The sequence below is a fragment of the Falco naumanni genome, chromosome 9, assembly GCF_017639655.2.
Source record: "Falco naumanni isolate bFalNau1 chromosome 9, bFalNau1.pat, whole genome shotgun sequence".
NCBI lineage: Eukaryota > Metazoa > Chordata > Aves > Falconiformes > Falconidae > Falco > Falco naumanni.
In genome coordinates this window covers 11142419-11164379 of record NC_054062.1, presented here as the reverse complement: position 1 = coordinate 11164379, position 21961 = coordinate 11142419, and the positions used below count along the sequence as shown (strand labels likewise).

General features: G+C 35.4%; 1 protein-coding gene across 5 annotated transcripts in view; it reads left to right on the top strand.

Moving 5' to 3' along the window:
* The window catches only part of DENND1A (DENN domain containing 1A), a 214957-nt gene that overhangs the window by 40306 nt on the left and 152690 nt on the right, over positions 1 to 21961 (top strand). For all 5 annotated transcript variants that reach the window (XM_040606509.1, XM_040606507.1, XM_040606506.1 and 2 more), the window contains exons 4-5: positions 14315 to 14364; positions 20131 to 20250. In XM_040606509.1, the coding sequence (XP_040462443.1) occupies positions 14315 to 14364; positions 20131 to 20250 (170 nt within the window). The remainder of the gene's footprint in view (positions 1 to 14314; positions 14365 to 20130; positions 20251 to 21961) is intronic.

Sequence of the window (21961 nt, the reverse complement as noted above, 5' to 3'; positions counted from 1 at the left end):
CAGTCTTTATATAGAAACTAATGGTCTTTCTTGTACAAAGTCTATGAGCGTTGTAGAAACATTGCACACAGGGAAAAATAAAAAGCACCCTTTCTTTGTGTCATTGTAAGAGTTGTGTGATTGGAGAGTATTTACACAGTGCTGGCCATAAATGGAGCATACACCCCCCTATCTTGCAAAGTCTGTGTGCTTTAAGAAGACTTAGTTGCTTGAACAGGGATGATTGTAATCCATTTTGGTATTTCTGAATTGCATGTGATATTCTTAGTATAAAGTTTTTGCCTTACAGGTTGCATAGAGTGCATGATAAAACCTTTCCTAAGAGTAATTTAATAGCTGTCCTTTCAAAAATAGATGAAGAAGTTGGATTGGAAAGGTTGAGTAATAAGTCATTTAGAAAACCTAGAAAAGTGGTCATAGTGTTCTGAAAGCCACATTGTAGTAAACCCAAGGCAGTGTAAATATATGAAGTATTGGATACTCACTTCTGAAGCATTTGATACTCTCAGTTTGTATAGAGTTATCATACTGCATTCATACAGGGAGTCTTTTTAAGTGAAAGCCTAATAAAACTTAATGTAGGATAGTTATAAACGTTTTCTTGTACAGTGACCCCTATTGACTAGGTAGCAGTGAAATAGCAGCATGAATGGGAACCTTTGTGTGGGGTAGGCAAGCAGCCTGTGTAATGTGTGGGGAGATTACCTTGTACCTTATGTGCAGATGGCACAGCTGCTGTTCCACCAAAGCATTCTGGAGGTGACTTTCCTTATGAGGACAAAGCTGGGTTCTTTGCTTCAAGTCCTGAGAGATAGTGGACAGGACTAAACCATTGGCTTTGACTACAGAACTGAGTATTTTAGAGTGGTTTTCTAGACCAGATGTCCTTTAGTATACTAAAGCAAAGAAGATATATATTCCTCATTTGCTGTGTCTTACTCTGTCATCCTGGTGGTATGTTACAAGTTGTTTTTTCAGTAGCTTTTCTTTAGACCAAGTAGGTGAGAGGTCAGTTTTTCTTATGTATTTCTATTTGTGTCTTTTATGTGTTTACTATAATTTAATTAATATAAAAAATGCAGAACCTCTTCAAATCTAATGTCTTTGTGTATGTAGTAGGGTATACTACCCTTGTTTGAAGTGTGTTACAAGGCATTTGTGCTAGATAGAATTGCAAACCTTTAGAAATACATGGTGAAGATTTGCGTTTTAACAGAACCTTTGACATAATCTGTTCATCCAAGTTCCATTTTAGAATTGAAGTTAGTAAATCTAAGGATTATAGTAAAGTATTTCTGTGATGAGAGAATTCACCCGTGGTATGTTTAACAACATAATAGAATAGCTAGTTTTAGTAATCCTTCAGATCTGCACAGAATTTCACATAGCATCATAGCATTCTAGTTTTTTTATTATTTTGTGATGGCTGGCTGAAAAAATCATTGCAGTGGATTTGTGCAGAGCAAAATAGTAAAAGTCAGTCAGTCTTTAAGTATCCCTGAAAAAAGTTAGCCCTGAAATCTTAAGGCATGCTACATAGTCAAAAACTTTTTTTTCCCCCCTTAAACTAATAATCTTAAGTAGCTACTCCATTTGTTCCTCTGTGAGAGAGCTGAGATGGAAATGCTGTTTTCCCTGTTTGTTGCATCATTGATGCCATTAGTTGAATGTTTTTCCAGTTAAGATATCTGTATTTCAGAAATCATGGTGCAGGGAGGAATGGTAAAAGTGCACAAAACAAATACTAATTAACTGTCAAGTAATTAATCATTGGAAGGAGCCCAGGAGATGACTTGGTTTTGGCTTGAGAGTACCTGATCTAGTGTTGGACTCTGAAGTCTCTGCATGAAAGCCATGTTGAAAGCCACTGTCCAGAAGTTAGAAAAATTCTGAATAAAAATAGAGGAATAATTGGGTTCAAGTGTGCGGAAATGCAGTTCAAGCCACTTTCTAAACATTTTCAGTTTTCTTTCATGTAAATTTGGAATCAATATTGGAAGTTCAATAAACACAATTTGATTTCACCACAGATTATTCAAAAGAGTGCAGATATTACTGGATACAATCGTGTGGCCTTTGTTATACAAGAGGTCAGACTAAGATGATCATAATGGTCCCTTCTGGCCTTAAAAATCTGTGAACATATGAATAATTGAAAACCTGTCCTGCCAACACTTATTCGTTGAGGTAGTCATATTAAAATCCTGTGGGATTACTTGTGTGAGTAAAGGTTGTGGGATCAGACCTAAAGTGAGTAATCATTATCACTTATGTTTGGATTTATTGATAAACCTATAAGATATTCACTTAAAGATGGTTTCTTTAAAATGGGAGATGCTTATGCAGTGATATTCTACGTGGGTTTGTTAGGCCAGCCATTATCAAAATACTTTAGAAAGTTCTCTTGTTTCAGTCTCCTGAACCATTCAGTTTATACTGATGCTATAGCTCAATTCATAAACAATTTCAAAAATATTGTTTAAAAACTTGTAATATGTAGGAAGTATCTTTGTTTTGTTTAAAAATAAAATTCAGGCACTTAACGATACGGTGGGTATAAGCATATTAAACTTGTTAATGCATCTCAATTTGTGTAACGGTCTTCCTTGCTATGGCTGCTGATGTTGATGTTTGCACATACAGGAATACTGGGTAGTACTGTCCTTTGAAACAGTAGAACTTCTTCTAAAACATGTTAAAATAAGTATGAGCAGGTAAGTGGTGTTGTCAAGGTTAAAGTTACAAACCAGTCTCTGATATGCCCTGTCTTTATATTAACAGTCATAAAGTATTTAAGCAATTTCACAGTTGATTAGAGATCGCTTTTAAATCAAGAGTTTAGTGGGATCACTTAAAAATCTGAATTGCTGATGACTAAGACTATTTTTGAGACCATGCTACTAAACGAGCATCAATAATACTATGTCTTGCAGCTTTTTCCCCCACTTAATGTGTCTGCTATTGCTTCTTTAATGTAGCTGTACTATTTTAACAAAGTTAGGAGAACATTTGTTTTGTAGCTCCTAAAGTAGTCATTAATGGTTCAAAGTTTCCTGAGCATGTGGAGGAGGAAACGGTTCTCTGGATTCTTGCTCTTGTAACTTGTCTGCACATACCCCAGTGTATAAATGCATTAAAAAATGTCATAAAGAAGCTAAACCTTCACTGAAAGTGCTGTAAAGACAAAAAGCAAGTGGGAAATAAAAGTGTATTTTTTTTATTTGCAGAGCATCCTGTGGCATGTAAAAGAGTGTCAAACCAGACAAAACAGCTTGTGCATTGTTATTTAAATTGATCATCTTGAGTTCTTGTAGCCAGGTGCTGATGCATGTCAAGGGTACCATGGGGAGTTCTAGAAGATGGCTGTCCCTTTGTGTTCATTTCCAAGTGGTGGGAGATTTCTATGATTTACTCTTGACAACAAAAGGACCTGCTAGAGTTTGGGGCAGTGTGGATGGAAATACAACTTTTTTTTGGTTTTACTAGCTAGGCAGTCCTGCTATGTGACTATGTGACTGCTATGATGCTCACAGAAAGTAGGCATGACCTTTTATTTGTTCCACACTTCACACCCGTGAGTGATGAACTGTAAGATCACATAATCTGTCCATTCTTTGTAGGACAAGGAATTTTATATTAAAATGTTATTTGTCAGTGAAGTCAGATGGTGATTTGTTACTTCAGTAATAACAAGTATTCAGCTGTAGCCATCTGCATGGTTATCAAAACACCGTGCCCTCTGTAGATCAGAGGGTGTAGGAGTGGAGTGCTCTGCAGAATGCACAACACAGAAGAGATGTGTAGGAATGCCAGTAAAAGTATGAGTAATAAATGGCAGGTGTACTGAATTCCAATTTACTATAACATAGCAAAATAGTAGAACTCATGTTCTGGAAGGTATATGTTTTTTAATACTTTACTACCTTAGCTGTGAAAGAAAACCAGTCTATAAGAGTGTGTATAACTGGAATTTTGAGATTTTTACATATTTTAATTTCCTGGTTCTGCATTTTCTCATAGCCATCATGAGATCTATGTTGACATGTTTGCTATTGATCCTGAATAACTTCATAAATGTATAGTGCAGAGCATTTATATGGCATGATGCCTTAATTGAATTTCCCAAATTATGTTGCGTACATTATGCTTTGTTCTTTTTAAAATTTATTTTTTAAAGGAATGATTGGAAGGTAGTTTGAAAGAAAGGATTTGTTGGTGATTGATAGATGGTATTAATTGATACTCACATACTCAATTTTCACATCTCTGGGCTGCAGCTTAGAACTGGTAGCATATTACAGAGAAAAGTTGGAAAACTTAAGTTTCCAAGTTCAGACATCTTTGTACATGTTAGTCAGCTGTCTTTACTTCAGGTAAAAATTGCTAATCTATGGCTAATGAATGTTTTTATAGCTTTCAGGTTTTTGATCACTATTCTGTCTAGCATATTCTCGTATTTGGAAATCTAAAAGTTGTGAAAATACTGATAAATTTTGAAAAGCTGTATCCTCTTAAGACCCTCAGTTATCTAAGGTGATCACAGACTCCATCTCATCTCTGCAATGCTTAATGTTAGAAAAGTTCTTTCCCTGGGGGCACTAGTGTCCTCATCATATATCATCATTTTCTCTTTCTTTCTCCTTCAGAGCATTCTCAAATCAGTGTGATGGGAATGCAAGCCTGAGAAAGTACTCCTGAATTTAAAAAAATTGGTCAGCTGTTGCCCCCTTTGGGATAGTTGTTTAGTTTTGTGGTGTTTCCTCAGCTGCGAAAAGTAGGTAATACCTGTGTAATGGAGTTGTTAAGTAACTTCATTAGTGACTAGCTTTAAAACTCTTCCACAGTGACGTGTTCTTCTTTCCAGCAGTAAGGAGGATCTTGGTCATAGCAATTAGAAGACTTTTGTGAGAAGACAAATCCAGGAATTAGATCAGTTCCTGGCATTTGATAACATTGTGCTAGGTATATCCATGGTATTTGTCTTAGCAGTCATATTTAAGTTTTAGGTAACAATTCTAAGTGTTCTTCTGTTTTCTTTTAAGTACAATAGCATGATGAAACTGTTTTTCTCATTGTTTCTCAGGAATTACGTGTTTTGCTCAGTTGTTGATTAGGATTCCCAGTCTGTAGCTTATTTCCTGCTAAGGATGTCACTAACGGAGAATTTATGATATAGAATGACTGAGTTCAGTATACGCTCTAATATTCTTTTTGGTAACCAGTGCAGGAAGAAATTGGAGTCTAATGTTATTCTTTCACATTTCTTAATGCTTTGAATTTATAGAAAAGATCTTGTCAGTGAAATGACTTGATTTTACAGTGAAGGTAAAAATTCTGTAATACGGAAATGGCAGAAAAGTGATGTTCAAGTCTTTTGCACAAAGGCAGAGAAGTCGATGATTGCAAATTCTTACCTTGGCTTCTTAACTACAAAATTCTGCTGTTGTCTTTAACTAAACTATTTCCAACATTTCTTCATATCCTTTTTCTTGAGCAAAGGACGGGAGTTGATTTTTAATGATATTTACTATTCATTGAATTAAATTTTTTGTTTCTTTAGTGGTGATTTTTTTTTCCTGATTGGTTATTTATAACATCCTAGTGATTAATTTTTCCTTTAATTTAGTTTCCCGTCTGTTGTGCCTGGATGCTGCAGAACTGTGTATGAAAATTTGCACAGAGCTAGAAGAGATTACGTTCTTCAAAAGCCAAAACTGTTTGGTTTTTTTCCCCCCTACCCCCTGAAAAATGACTCTTCTGTTAGGGCTGAACTACAATACAGATTTATAAAGGTGTAACATAGTTACATGGGTGGGGGTTGATTTTAGGTTTTAATTTAGGTTTGGAGCTCTGGCCCTTCTCTTTTAATGTATTCTATTTGTGTGAATGGATTCTTACGATTTGCATTACCTGATTATAGTAAAGATCAAATCTGGCCCAATCTTGTGAACACGACTGAAAGTCTAATTGGAATGGTGCCATTGTAATAGTTTTCTATGATCATAAAGTTTGTATTTGATAAACAGAGCTCACTTTCAGATATTCTAGCAGATACTAGTTTATTTACTTGCATGTGTTTTTAAAAAGGTTGGTCAGTGGATGCTGCAGAAGTGCTTAACAAAGCATGATCTTGCCCATTTATGTAAACAGGGTATTTCTTTTGTGAACATGTCTTGTTAACTATCCGTTGCAGACCTTTATTGGTGCTTCTTGAATAATTTGTTTAAACTATGCAGTACAGATTCCTTATTTTAGCACTAAGACTTACAAAGGCTTCTTTTAGCAGCCTTTAATTTTGTACTTATGTATGTGACATAGCCTGTGGCTGTGATCTCTACTGTGAATCTGCAGTTGTTTTGGGATGAAAGAAGGAGGCAGCTGGAAACTCAGTAGCTACATCTAGCTGTCTACCTAGAGAAGGCCTTGATTTCAAGTTTATCTAAACAAGCTCGACTAATCCCAACTATCTAGGGGGATCCACTGTCAAAACAAGCAGCATGGCCCTAAGGCAAACACAACCATACAGAAATGAAGGCTGGGACTTCCAATACTCCGATGACTGCATACTGGAGGCTTTTTTTCCTGAAAGAGAGTAAGAGAGGTAGAATTTGCATAATGCCTTTTCATTGGAAACTTTTGGAAAGCTGACAGAGGTCCAGCTTATAGCTCTGTAGCCACAATACAGAGTCTATAGGAGAATCCTTGAATGACCTAACCATATTGAAAGAAAAAATGAAAGCATCGAAGTATAGCCAAGTGAGTGTGGAAAAGAGGGCTGCTGCATTGTCTAACATCTGCTCTACTTCTCGTTAGTTTTGTTCTTTGGTATTCTATGTGGACTTTGGAGAAACCTAAGACAGCCTAACATGAATCCTATAATCTTCCTTCTGAATATTTATGTAGTGTGCCAGCCTCTAAGCTGTCCTTTGCATCTTCCTACTTCCCCCTCATTTTCATGCTCTCAAATGAGGCCAACATTTCAAAAGCTAAATAAATGTTTGTGAATGTTTATAAAAGATTTGCATAAATTTGTCCTTGTTTGACAAAGATCACTTTTTTCTTATGCCAGTTCTGAAATTTTTTAAAGGTTTCAGTGCTTGTCTTGACAACAAAGTCCTGCCTCAGAGAACAATGATTGCTGATTAAGTGGGTACGCAGTTGTAGCTGAATACAGCATTTGAGATGTCTAAAAGGGCCAGTCATCTTTAGCCAGAATTATAATATTTAACAAATGTTAACCAAAGTATATATTTAAAGCTTTGTCTTCGATGCAGTATACCTGTGCAAGTGACTTATGGTGTGAGAAGTATGTGATTAGCTTTTTACAGCTAGTAGTTCTCTCCTAATTTTTCCTAAATGTGGAAGTGAAAATAATCCTCATTTTCAGTCACTAAATGTTTAAAATGCATTTAATTCAATTAGTATTCTAGCTTTCTGATATTGACACGTATGTTTACCAATTGATCAATGTTTATGCACATAATTGGACCTAACTTTTTTCTGCCCCTTTGTACAATTTTTTCAATTCTTTGTGATTTCAGGCTGAAATTATTCAGTTTTATTATTCCTACAACAGTAGCTGTATATTAAAAAAAAAAATAAATTAGCATGTTAGCTAAAATCCATTTATCTTAGAATAAACCTAAATTTTAATTTTATTGCAGGGGTTTTAAAGACTTTTATTATGGAGTTCATTTGAAAAATGCTTAAATATTTAGTTCAGCTTTACTTTCAGATTTTTTTCTACTGAAAAAAGAGTAATAGTCGTTCCTGTTCTTTTGTTCTATTAGTTGAGAGGTTGAAGTTGTCATTAAGGCAAAAACTAGAGCTACTTCTCTGACACAGTTTTTATCACATCTGCTAGGCCTGTGTCCCAGGAGGAGCTGTGCAGAGCAGTGAATTCAGCATAGGCCCATTATCTACTGTTTTTGCGTATGTTGTAAAAGGAGTGAGACCTCAGGGAGGCTTGGAGCCTCCTCCCGTGTAATGTCCAAATCAGATTTGAAGGACTGGTGGCAGGAAAGCTTTGGCCTTGGGGTGTGAATTCTAAGAAACAGAGTCACAATTAGGTTTAAAAAATTCAGGGATTTTGAGCTTTATCTTGAAATATGTTTTTAGTAATGCAAGTAGAAAAGTTGCCCATCTGTGCACATATTTTGTACGTTTAAAATATTTAAATGGTAGCAGGCCTCAATATGCTTAGGAAATGTTATTTATCTCATGCTGTTCCTGTTACCAGGATTGTGTATATATGCATTGGGTTTTTTGTTTGTTTTTTAAAAATAGCATTTTCCTGAAAGCAATTGGTTACCTTCAGTGAAGTGATGTTATTTCATACTGGGTACTGTTCCCCTTCTGACCCTCGCACAGGAAAAAGTGACTTTTTGTAGAAGAAAAACCCTCCCCCAATTCAAGCTTTATAATTGCTTAAAAAGAGCTAATGGATTTTTAAAACACTAGCAAATGGATGGACTACTGCTAAAAAGTTGGATTGGAATACTAGTAGAATTAAAGAAAGTAGAGATAAAACTAAATTAAGGTAATTCAATGCTATTAGCAAATTATGCTTCTGATTTTTTGGGGTAGAATGGAACATTCTTTTGAAGAACTGATTAAAACAAATTCTTAAAATATTTTGACCATTATAAAAATCAGTATAATGTTCAGTACTGCTGTAAGATCTAAAAAGACTTGATGATAAAATAGATGCAAGATGGAATTTGACATAAATATTTTAAATTATCAATGATTTTTGAAAAAAATATCTCTGTTATATCATGTTTTTAAAAACTAGAAAAATCTTTAAAATCTGGAGAAATCTTGGTGTTATTGTTCTTTGCTTTCTCTGCTCTGTCATGTTGCAGATTCTCAGCTTTTTGTTGTGGTTGTGGAACCCAGGCCTCTGCATGCAGGATACTGTCTTTTTAATTTGAGAATTAGGCTTTATAAACTGCTTGAATTGAAATCCTTCTCCTGATTTTTTAACTACATAATTACATGGCATTTGTTAATTCATGAGAATAATCTGTAATAATAACTTCAGGAAAATTTGCTGTAAGATAATATAAACTGATACTAATAATAAATGCAAATTAAATTTTCAATTTTCAACACACAAGATTTACTGATCCCTGTTTGTTACTCAGAGCTGTATTCAAGTAAGTTAGTGGTTGAATTTTTTGTGCTGGCATTGCTTTGACGTTTACATTCTTTAAATAAAATTTTGAAACATGACATTTTTCTGTCCATTGTAAGTAGTTCCTTTGTAAAATGTTTTAAGTAGTTACCAAAACTTGTTTCTGAGGTGCTCATTATTGTGCAGAAAGATTTTTCCTTTCCTAGGAAAATGTGTCAGACCAGCCCTGCGTAGCTAACAGAATTTATGGTGTTCTAGATTGTTCTGTAATTTTCTTTCACCACCCTTTCAGTTTTAAACAGAGTTGTTGTCAGATTCAAGTTGGTAATTTGGGTGCACTGACAATTCTTTTTTTAATTCTTAAACCTGTTGTTCCATAGCAGTGGATGATTTTATTAATTTTTAGCTTAAAATAATTCAAATAGATGAATTAAATATAAGACCAGTTTACACTTTTGTGGCTGTAAGGTAATGTACAACCCAAATTTCAAAATGATTGGATAATATTTTGCTTCAGTTGATGTCTTAGCACTCTTTTTTATGCTATATTAACTTTTTTGTAATGTTTAAATTTGATGTTGTTTCTAAGCAGAAATAAAATTGTCTATACTTGCTTGCTGATCAGGTTGGGATCATGTTACCTATCCTCACTTTCCTTGATCCCATAAGGCTGGCTGTCATTGTTCTTAACCATTGTTGCTCTCCATTTTCTTCTCCTTCCTTTATCAGTCTGTGGATGTGTTCTTGGTGTCCCTCCATGTGAAGTGGATGGGTTTCATGTTTGTTTCATGGATTCAGATGGTATTTCAAGCTGGATAAGATGAAAACTATTTGTATTTCCACCCTCTCTGTTTAGTGTTTCACTTACAGTAACGTCACCTGTACTTAATTTCTGGTTTAAGGTCAAGGAAATAAAACAGCATTCATCTTTTTCATCACTGAGTCATCTCTCCATGGAAAACATCTCATTTGCGATACTCCATTCTCTTGTAATATTTGAATTGTCCTCCTGTAAAAATGTATGCACTTTCTGAAATATGGCTGTGGAGTTCTTGTTTTTTTGTGGTGTTTTTTCCCCATGATCCACAGCTAAAGGTCTCATCTGTACTCTGGGTAGTCTTTTAAACCTCATCTGATTTTCCCTCACGTTTCCCAATAGGCTTCCAAATACAGGTCCCCAACCTGTTGGTTTTTGTGGTGTATTGTTCCCCTTCTCTGACTCAGATTAATATTTGTGTGTCTTGCCTTAATTGTTTGTCATTTTTCACAGATCTCTGCCTGTATTTTAATTTCTTGTCTCTCCAACTTCTACTTACACTTCTTGTTCTGCTTTGAAGTCTGTTGTATTGCGTATCTTTCTAAGACTGTTCGCAACAGTCTGCTGTTCTTGCATTAGATGAACAATTTGCATATCATTTTATCAGTGCAGTTTTGTTTAATTGTAGCTGCAGCATGGGATATTTGTTATTCATTTGTTATTGATGTTCATTCGAACAAGAGAAATAAAGCAATCCTGTATGTTTAAGAGTCTGTGAAGTTGTTCCCTTGAGTTGGAAGTGGGAGCACACAGTGAAAGGTTTAAAAATGAAAATAAAAAATTAATTAGGATACAGCTTGCATATTAAATTCAGAAGTGGACATGCAAAATTTTTCAGCAATGTGGAGATTTATTTACTATTTCATCTCAGTATATAGATAATTTGGGACATAAGCCAAGTGTGTATTGTGTGTATTTTACAACCTTGCTTTCCATACACTTTTCAAGTGTGTCTCTCGTGTGTGTGTGTAGGAAATCCTTTTAAGAGACTGCCTCACCTTCATAAATTGCTACGTGACACAAAAGGGCTGAACACTGTATTCTTGCCTCATTTATTTTGAAAACTTTGCTACTGAAACCAAACTTAATCAATGAGCTCTGTGTTGTCTCCGATAAGTTATGTACTGGCTTTATTGATTGGGAAGGATTTTAGAAAACCCATGTGGGGTTTATAATGTCAGCAGTGTTTTGATTATGAAAAGAGTTGGAACCTTGGGACAAGGAACCAGGTGGTGTATGTCCTAAAGCCACTGGTGACACGGCTGGGCTGAATCCCTCAAGGGACACAGTTCATGCCCTGCACTTTAACGGTGGTGACTGGCTGCTATAGAAGCACTTTTTGCTCATTAAAATGTTAAAAATCAAACTGCATGTAAAAAGATTTGTGAAAATATAAACTTGGGGATTGATCCAGAAAACTGGCATGTAATACCCTGGAGACACTGGTTTCAGCTACTGGGTAATTTACGCTTATCAGCTGCGTGTCCTGGATTGTTTTGGGTTCCTCCCCCCTTTTCTTCTTTTTAGGGTTTGTTTTTTTTAGAGGCATTAATGTAGGTTTTACTTTAAGGAAATAGGCATAGGGGAATAAAACAAGAAAACAGACTATTGATACTACCTCTGTGTGTCATGTCAGGCTAAAACATAAAAAGAATTATAAGATGCTGACATGGAATGGTTCTAGGTTTGTTTTCGTAGTGTTTTTGTTTGAAATGTGAGGAAATGATGATTTTTTATTTTATTTTTTTTTTTTTTTTTTTTACTAGGCCGTAAGTAACCACCCACCTAAAGTGGTCTGGAAGGAAATTGTATATTATGTAGGCATTGCTAATTTTTCAAACTGAGCAGTATATAAAGGATAAAACCCCCCAAAACATTACATTTATGGTAATGAGCTTGCAACTTGAGCAAAAATTAAATAGTTCTCCAGTAATAGTATTTCTCATATGCAGATCAGCAGTTTTGCTAATTATAAAATTCTGTATATGTTTTTAAAATATTTTTCTTTTTTAATGGTTAAAATTTAAATATACATCTGTGGTTAACCTGTACTAGTCTAAATATGTTAGTTGTAAATCAAGGCAGAGAGAAGTATTGGTATATAATGAGTGGCAAATTATGTCCAGTAACATTATAAAAGCCACATAATAATGCCACTGTAAAAATCTTTCTTTAAAAGACAAGGCAACGTACAATGGTACAGATTCAATTTATTGCCACAGAAAATTTAATTTTCTGTGTTTAGGAAGCTATAAATATCAACAAACAAGTGTATAGTAAGTTCTGAGTAGTACACTTATCCTATAATAACACAGTGCTGATGAGATGCTGAAGTGTTTTATTATGCGAATGTTTTTACTTGCAGTTACAGTAATTACTTAAATCATAAAAATAATGCAGAGAATATATTCTGCCATTTTGAGGTCACTGACCTGTTATCTTTTAACACTGTTTTATTTCAGAATTCTATGTAGCAGGTAGATGGCTTTGTTTCTAAAAATAGATGTGCAGTCAGTATTTTGAGGACAATTTGTACTGGTAAGGCAAATAAAAACGTAGGCATCTTACTCTCCTGCAATTAATAATTTTGATTCTTTTAAAGTTCTGTGGGTTTTGCTGGGTTTTTTTAAATGAATTTTTTAACATTTTATACATTAGGATTTCAGTTGTGGATAAAGAATAATTGTGTAATAGTTAAAATTTGTCAAGATGTAGTTTTTGTGCACAAGCAATTGGAGCTGTTCAGCAGACAATCGATCCTTGTGGAGGTGAGCGAGATTCTGCACAAGGCTGAAAATCGCATTAATGAGGCCTTTACTATCAAGGCATTATTTTGTATCAAAATACTATTTCTGCAGAGTTTACACTGAAACCTGTATAGCTCCTTCCCGTTTCCTGCTGCAAATGAAAGGAGGATGCTTCTTTGCTTTACATGGCATTCTTCAATAGATCCTTTCTTGTTCTTTAAAAACAGGAGGTTGTTAAATAATCTATCAATAAACTGTCAAGAAGTCAAAGTTTCCATATCTGTTTCTGCCTGAAATCTGAAGACCTTGCCACATTTTAGTTGTCAAGAAACCTCCAAAGAAGAGTCTATGAGCAGTTGAGCCTGAAACCATTGCTAAGAATGGGATGTGCTTATTTGAATTATGTAGGAGGAACATGTTCTTGCAAGGGAGTCAATATGTTTTCTGCTTCATTGAATAGGTTATTAGATTGATGTAGTTTATTTGTTGAATGATGGCATTGGTTTTAGAAATAAATGAAGTGAAAAGCATCAATTTAGTTATTGATGGTAATTTATTGCTATTGGTCAGAAAAGTGTTGAATTTACCAGAGGATTTGTTATTTAGTCAGGGTTATCTTGTTTCAGCCGAAAGCAGAAATATAGTTTACGTTTCAGGTCCTGAAATATTTAAGCGTGAAGGAGAATGAACAATGAATTGGCTGGTACTAAAGGTCTGCAAACTGGGTATAGCTTTATGGTGGATTGTGGATTATAGAATTCAAATTTTAAATATTATAGAACAATATAATGTAAATGAATTACTTCTGTCTGTGAATACAACTGTTTTGGGACTAACATGTTTCTGGCTTTGCCTCTTCAATGACTGTATTTGTTTCAAGTTATAAAGTTGAAAGTTATTAATTTATTTGCTGATCATGTTTTCAGTTTTCATGTTCATGCTGTTTATTTTATATCATGCAAAGGCTATGCTTAGAAGTTTCTCTGCGGTATTGTTTTGCAACTTCTAGAAAATGGTTTGTAGGTTAAATGATTTGTATTAATTTTAATACACATTATTTTAATCAGTCTTTTAACACTCAGATTTTCTTTCTAATAGGAGTAGGCAATGTTAAACATTCCTGCTATGAGCTCTATTGGCTTTATCTTTTGTTACTTATCTTGCTGATGTTAGGAAGTATTCTCTAATCCCCCAGACCTCTGTTCCTAGGTAACAGTCAAAAGCTGTGCCAGCAGAAGTGGTCCTGCCAGGCCAAACCCATGTGGTTTGGTGTTATTCACTATGATCCATATGGTCAGGGTAGAGATTGTCCCTAGAGAGGTGTTAACACTCAACAACCCAACCTCCTCCTACTCTTCGGAGAATTGCTGGATGGCTCCTGCTGCCTGCCCATGTGTGAATCTTGATTAATTTTTCATTTTTAATGAAGTTTGATCATGTTTATTATTTCACATGATTGACTGCCTGGTACTCCTGCCATGTAATTGATAAAGCCCATATTTCTTCATCTGTCTCTTATTTCTTCAGGGCAAAGTTGTGAAATTGTGTGATGTGGTTAATATTAGATTTATTGGTCCCAATAGATGTATAAATTATCTCTTTTTCTCTCCACAGGAAGTTCTACAGACTTTGACCAAGTTTTGTTTCCCCTTCTATGTGGACAGGTAGTGTTAGCTTTTCAAACTTTACAAGAAAATAAGCTTGTCAATAAAACCACTGTAGAAAATAAAAACCATACCATTCGGAATGTTCTGTCTGCTTGACTGTGACTTAAAGCACCCAAGTGCAAATTATAGTCTTAGAATCACTTTTTCCTGGGGTTTTTATGGGCACCATCAAAAAAAAAAAAAAAAAGTTTTAAAAGTTTGAGCTGTTCAGTGGCAGCAGTAAGAGTATGTTTTGTTTTACTTCTACGTAATGCTTGGATGTGAAAATGCCTGGGTAGTAATTATCAAATATGCATATTATTATCAAAGCTTTGTGTGTATGTATCTTATTTCTTAATTGCCAAAATTTGGGCAGAACAATGAATTAAGTGCTTTACATTTAAAGGTCTCTTGATCTTGCTGGAATGCTGGTGCTTTACTTGGTGGCTACTTAATGTAGCCTCTAATTTTGAGTGAAAAAAAATGGTAAAGTAAGTTACAGTGGACTTGACAGGAACTGCAAATATTTAGTTCTTTTATTTAGAAAACTCCAGAACTTTCTTAGTTCTTTAATTTTGCTTTTACTGTGGATTATTTTCAATGGTTTAATGAAAAGAACAAGCATTGGAATTTTGAAAGGATGCACACTGCTCATATCATCTACAAGCATCATTTAATTGGTTAGAATCACTTGTCTTAGGTCAGCTAACACACTGAATGGTTTTTGAATGATTAAATTGACCTTAACTATGATTAAACTGCTAGAAATCTTTTTCACATTTCAGTGAAATCAGTGATAATTACAGTACAAATTGATTTTCTTTATAAATCTACATCCATATCTAATACCACTTCTTGTTTGAGCCATTATTCAATTTTTTAAACCCCCCCCACCTCCCCCCATAGGCCAGCTTGTATTTCTTAGATATCTTGAAACATTTTTCACTGGTTTCTGTGAATGGAGATGAAATCTCACCACACTTCTCTGGAGATAGAAGTCTACATATTGAAACCACTGCTACACTTTGTCCTTCGATGTAGTCATCTGGGGTTGGAGGAAGCTGAAAGCTTGGCTGGATCATGCAGACGGTATGTGCTTTCAACCCTCCAGGTGGTTCCTGCAGATCAGGGTTGAGAGCCATTGGTGAGGCACTGCTGGAGACAGCTATTATTACCAGTGCCTCTGCTGTATCTGATTTGTACATAAAAGGAGAATTTGAATATCCTGGGCTGTCAACATGAGCTACTAACCAGCACTTGTTGACTTCGATGACCTTTAAAAGCCACAAATACTTATAATTTGGAAGCACTTTTTGCTGTTTATCTTTTTCCTTTCCTAAAGGGAGGGAACAGTACTTACAAAATAAGTACTTATATGTATTTTTCTCATGTATGTGTTTCTGCTAGAAATATTTATGTTCACTATGTGTAGGTTTATTGTACCTAGGGGTTTTGTTTGTTTTGCTGTTGGTTTGTTGGTGGTTTTTTGTTTTCCTCAGCAATATAACATTCTGAAAGATAAGAACGCTGAAAACCCATATGGGGTGCAAATGAGAACATAATGAAAAGTGATTCCCATTTCTGGATTCTCTTGTTTGAGTATCACAGACTGTCACTGAAAAGACATAAGCCAACAGTTTTGAACATAAAGCAGAGATTGTAACCCATAGTACACTTAATAATTTAAAATAAAGAATGAACTTTGATTACTCTGGAAGGTAGACGACATCCCAAGTGAAGGATATGGTGGCTGAAAGAGATGTGTGTGCTACTTCTCTTCTTGATGTAAAAATACGCGCACACGCCCACCCCCCCTGCCATGAATAGGTGTGTGCATAGGTATAGATAGAAATAAATACTTGTAGTCCTCTGTGATGTAAATTAGCTTTGAACTGTGTGTGAGAATTCACCTGCCAGTTACAGCAAGAAGGTAAACAGTCTTATATCACTGGATGCAAATTAATGTGACCATGATCAAGAGAAGAATACAGGGCATCTTAAGTGCAAAATGTTCTTCATCTTTTAGCTACTTCCAAAATTAGAAGTGATCGAATACCTGTTTCTAGAGGCTGTTCCTGGAACTCAACAAGCAATGAATTTACACTAGTTGGTCTTTTCTTTCCCTATTTACCGTTAACCAGCTACTGAATGTGTGTGTGTGTATATATATATATATATGTATTTTAAATAAAGTTATTTAAAGTAGTGAGCAGGTATCCCCATAATGAAATTACTATAGACAGTGCTTGAATATTCCCCTCAGTCTTCTCAGTAAACAATTTTTCTACTTTGAGTTGAAAAATTGCTTCTAGAAGAAATCTGTCTTCAGTTATAGGTCAGAAAGGTCCTTACAGTCATGTTTGAGTTGACTCACACTCTCTAGTGGGATTTTATCTCTCTGTATGTGCCTGAGAAGTGGTGTGTTGGATCAGATCTCCAGTTACTGTAATTCTTAGTCTTCAGGGTGTTATTTCTTTTAATATTTTGTTCATTCTGAACAAAAAGACAGAGAAACATTGAAGTGGTTTCAGTAAAGGCCTTCCAAATACTTAAGTGCTATTCCCCATTAACTAGATTGCCTTGTTGTTAGCCATGACAGTTTTAGTATTAGAATCTCTCTGCAATGTTGAGAAGTCTTTAAAATTACTGTTCTTAGTATAACATTGAAGATACTGGCTCATTGTTCAAATGACTTAAGAACATGGGATAATACCTTCTGTTGGAATAATACTCAGTGTAGGATATCTCTTCATGTTCTGTGGAAAAACAATCAGTAGGAATTACAATGAAAAGATACTGATAGAAATGATCAGAAATGCAAAGTCACTAAAGAATAGATGCTACTTTTCTTTTCACCAGCTCAAAGCCCAGAGTAGCATTGCCAGTCATAGAACTTCAGTTTTCAACTCCTGCTAGAGTCATGTCCCCGGTTTATATATACTCTGTGTGAGGACTTTTACTTGGGGAAATTTAATTTATATAACTATATTCAGTGTTATTCCACTGAAAAGCTGGCACAATACTGCAAATCTTTTTAATGGTGAAGTGGGCTCAATGGTACTTGAGTCTTGCTTTGCTGACTTTGATGTTAAACAGTGGTATTTCTTTAACAAGTGCTGAGAAAGGATGTAAATCTTCACCTATGTATGTGTCTCCATTAAGGCTGCATGTTTCATAAAGCAGATGGCAAAAGTTGTGAATACTGTTGGCCTCTGCGAGATCAGCTTCAGATGATGATAGGACAGTAAGATTTTGAGGCAAATAAAAATCTTCTGCATATCTGAATGTGCTGAAGGTTTTGGCACTCATTGAGACAGGTTCTTAATTCTTTTTATATTGATTCTTTTTATATATATTGTTGCTAGTGGTCAAAAATCACCAGGGACTAGTTTGCTCCTTCCTTTAGGCAGCGGATTGTGAGTTTTCTACTCTTAGGGTTGCAGGATCAAGGATTTTTAAGAAATCACTCTTCCTCTCTTCCCTTCTCTCCAACCCTAACTTCTGTCTGTCCATTTAGAGATGAGATTATGGTGCTTCCACCCCATTAGGCTCTAAACAGACCTTCTTCCCATTTGAAAATAGAGCTATGAGTTTTAAGTAAAGATTAAGAAAAACACTTTTTATGTTGGGAAGTTTATCCTTCCACATGAAGACCTAACAACATACCAGATATATCTAGTTTCTGCAGATCACATAAATGCAAGAATCTTTAGGTTTAATTTGGAGGAACTTACCAACTTGTCACAATTGTTTAATAAACAAGCTTCTCCCTGCTTCAAATGAAGCATGTTTTTTGCCTTCCCCTCCTGCCCCTTCCATAATGTTGTCAGCTAGAATGCTCTTCCTCACACACGCTCTGCTCTCAACTTTGTTAAAATTAAGTATATAATCCACTTTTTAAACATCATACTAAAATCACCATAGTAACATTACACCCAAGCTTTACAAATGAAATGCAACATCAGTAAGGGTTTTTTTGGTGTCCCCTAGCAGCTCAGTATGGTGTATGGAAATGGTTGTTCTCTTGACGTGTAGATTTCAGTAGGATGATAGTACTTGCACTGTCTGATTCTCAGACTACTGAAATGCTTTTAAATATCTGTTGTCTTGTTCATCTGTGAATTTGGAGCACTTTTCCATCATCATCACTGCATGGTATTCCTTCCCTGTTTGGAATCCACTGAAGTATTCTTATTTCTAAGCTGGACAGTGACATCTTTCTGATCTGGATCAAACTTATATTTCCTAAAAGTTTTTTTTTCTCTAGGCACTGAGTGTATAATCTCCCACATAATTGTCTTTTGCATTGTGTACGGCATTGCAGAAGAGAATATTTGCTTGCTTTTAAGGCTTGGAACTGTTAGCTAAATGACCTTGAATGTCATGGATTTTGTTGTTGCTGTTGGTAGGACTGACTTGTAAAGATGCACGTGTAAATGCTACTCAGTTTTCTCAGTTCTCAGTAAACCTCAAATAAACTAGAACATAACCTGAAACAAGAGTTCATCTCATATCATTATGAGGTCTCAAATAGATCTGAAATTGGATGAAAAGTCCTCTAATAATTACACTAGTCCCAGATGCACCACTAAATGTCAAAATTTCTGTTAAGCAGTAAAACTAAGTCTCTACAGACAGAGAGGTGAATTGGACTTGGTTTATGTGGAATCTACCATCGTGGTACATAAGCATTTGATTAACTTCAGACTAATGTTGTAATATCTCAAGAATGTCTTTCATTTTGTTAATAAATACCATTCAGAAAGTGCCGTGCTTTAAATGTAAAGCATCTTATTTTGATCTTATTTTACTGTTTTGAACATCACCTATCAGTGGTAAAATATGGATGTGAATTATAGTATTTTTAAAGACATGAATTTTTAAATGTTTGGGTTTTGATTTATTTTCGTTTCTTTATTTGGGTAGTGTTTGTGTTTCTGTTTTGGTAGTGATGGGTGTTGGTTGTGGTTTTTTGTTTTGTTTTTCACAACTGTAATTTGGGCAAATTTTCCTATAGTGGTACCTTTCACTATGGTGTGGGTGGGAGCCAACATCTAAGAAAATTATTAGTTCACTTGAGGTATTCTTGAAGACCTGTTAAGATCTAATGGATAAGGAAACGACTCATAATTTTGAAAGATCATATAAAAGTCCTATAAAATTATTTTTGTAGTCATGGCTGGCTTTAGCACAGTGTACTTTTGATTCTGGTTTATCTTTTCTTCTTTTGCACACCATGCTAGTCTTTCTTTTAACTGGTTACCTAGCCACTAGAGTAGAGTCACCTGGCATGGTTCCAGTTGCTGAACGTTTTGGAATGGGTTATCTGGCATACATGCAAAATTGGTAGATGGATAATAAAGCTTCTATAAGTCAATATCCAAGTGCTGAAGAAGCTTAGAATGTTATTAAACATTGTCTTGCTCTTGGAGTAAAGAAATTAGTAAATGAAGAGTAATAAATATTTTGGGTCATATGAGAGAACTTGGATTTAGCTTGTACAGTGTGTACTACGTTGAAGATGGTTGGTACTCATAACCATTTTCATTTAAAGATAAACACATTTTTAGTGTCTTCCCACACTTATGACATGGGAAGAAAAAAACCCAAACCCCACTCCTTCCTCACCAAGCAACTAGCATGTTGAAGTTTCAAGAGAGTGTGTACTCTTAATTTCTCAAAAGAACTCTGCTGAAAGAGGAAATGTTATAGGTTCAATGACTTGGACTAGATACTTCTGACACAGAGTTAGTTCAGCATTAATTTTTTCCTCTTTATTTTCAGCCATGCAGTTAACCAAGTTGGGCAGAACTTTACATTTGTGCTTACAGACATTGACAGCAAACAGAGGTTTGGATTCTGTCGCTTATCTTCTGGGGCCAAGAGCTGCTTCTGTATCTTAAGGTAGGTCTGTGGTTTGGCTTTTGGCTGACTCTAGGAAACAGTGTTTGACTTTGCTGTGTTACACTGCAATTATAATTTCCAGCTGTTCAAAATTATTTTCCTATCTGGGCCTCAAAGTCACTGCTCTTCTGCAGAAGTGGTGCAAAATATCTTGCACTTTGAGTTCCTCTGTAGATAACTGTGTTTGTTTGTAGTCAATGTTCTTGAGTTAAGTGTAGAAAAAAAAATATCTCTTTGCAGTAATTTGATATGACATAGCATGATGGCAGCTGTTATCCTTAGCTGTCACAACTGATCTTGTTAAGACATTTTGTGGACATTTGTATATGCAAGTTTTATTAACAAAGCATCTGTTGGTAACTGAGAGAATGTCACTGATGCTCTCCACATCCTAAAAGTTTGTATGTATGAGCTTTACCCTCTCTCGTTGAGGATTTTGTGAAGTTTGTCATAATAAAGACTGTTAGTGGAAATCGGGAACAATGCATTTTGCATGAAATAGGAAAAGAGACTCTATCAGAGTAATTTTTGATGACCTCCCACAGACAGGTATGAATACAGTCTGTAATTTTCTATCCACATTTGCTGCAAGAAATTACGCAAGTAAAATCAGTTTCAGTATCTACCCATATATTAGTTCCATTAAGAACTACTATGGATTAAAGATTTCCCTGTGACATTCTGGCCTGTCTTGTTTTAAACAAATTTAAAGAGTGGTCTGACTTCTGCTTTCTGCTTTTTGCATGTTTATGAGAAATTGGAAGTGTTGGAGCAATGGCCCAGGTAAAGATAGCTTAGAGTTAACTGTGTGGATCGCCAGCTAGGTGACTGAAGAATCGTTTGAGCAATCACAAATGAGGACAATTTCCTTTATGAGCAATTGTAGACCTCTGTCTCGGTCGTGTCTGGTTTGCTTTTCAGTTGAGAAAATCCATTGTAAGAACAAGAAGAACTTGTCCTCATCCTACAAGTACTGCATGTTGCATGTGACAGAATGTGAGCTTCTGTATAGATGTTATTGAATATGACCCCTCTGGAGAATTTCAGGGGTGATGTTGCAAAAACCAAGAGCTTCTCATTTCATTGGGTTGCATACAGCAATGTCATGGAATAGATTTTTGGATTGATGTATATATTTAAAATGAACATCTTTGGCATTTGTGCTGGCACTAGACTGGTGAAGATACTAAATGTTTGTTGTGTTGTACTTCAGCTTTATACTGATGGCAGTGATTTGCTAACTAGGTCTTCACTGAAGCTTAATATTTGGGGGAAATTATTGTGAAATCTACCAAAGTTACTAGTTAATTGTGTGGGAGGCAGGCTGACAGGTGTTTTCTCAGTATCTTCCTTCTTTCTAGTCTCTACTAGACATTTTGACTATTATTAGCTGTGGCAACCCAGCAATATGGAACCTATACTGAAGACAGGGAGGTATGTCCCTAGCTCTTTCCCTATGGCTGCTACTCTGTATAGTTGGGATGCTGATTCGCTCTCATGTGGCAAGTGTCTGGGTACATAAGGTAACTTTTCCTGACTAATGACAAATCAAAGGAGAAGCACAGTTTAGAAAGAAAATCTGAATGAGGAGTAGTATGAGTCCCTCCTTGATCTCTCCTGGATAAGAGTGCTTTGCTGTCAGCTCCCTTATGTTGAGTGAATGCCAAGGAGAAATGGAGGAGTTATGTTGTAGTTAAATGCCTTCTGCTTC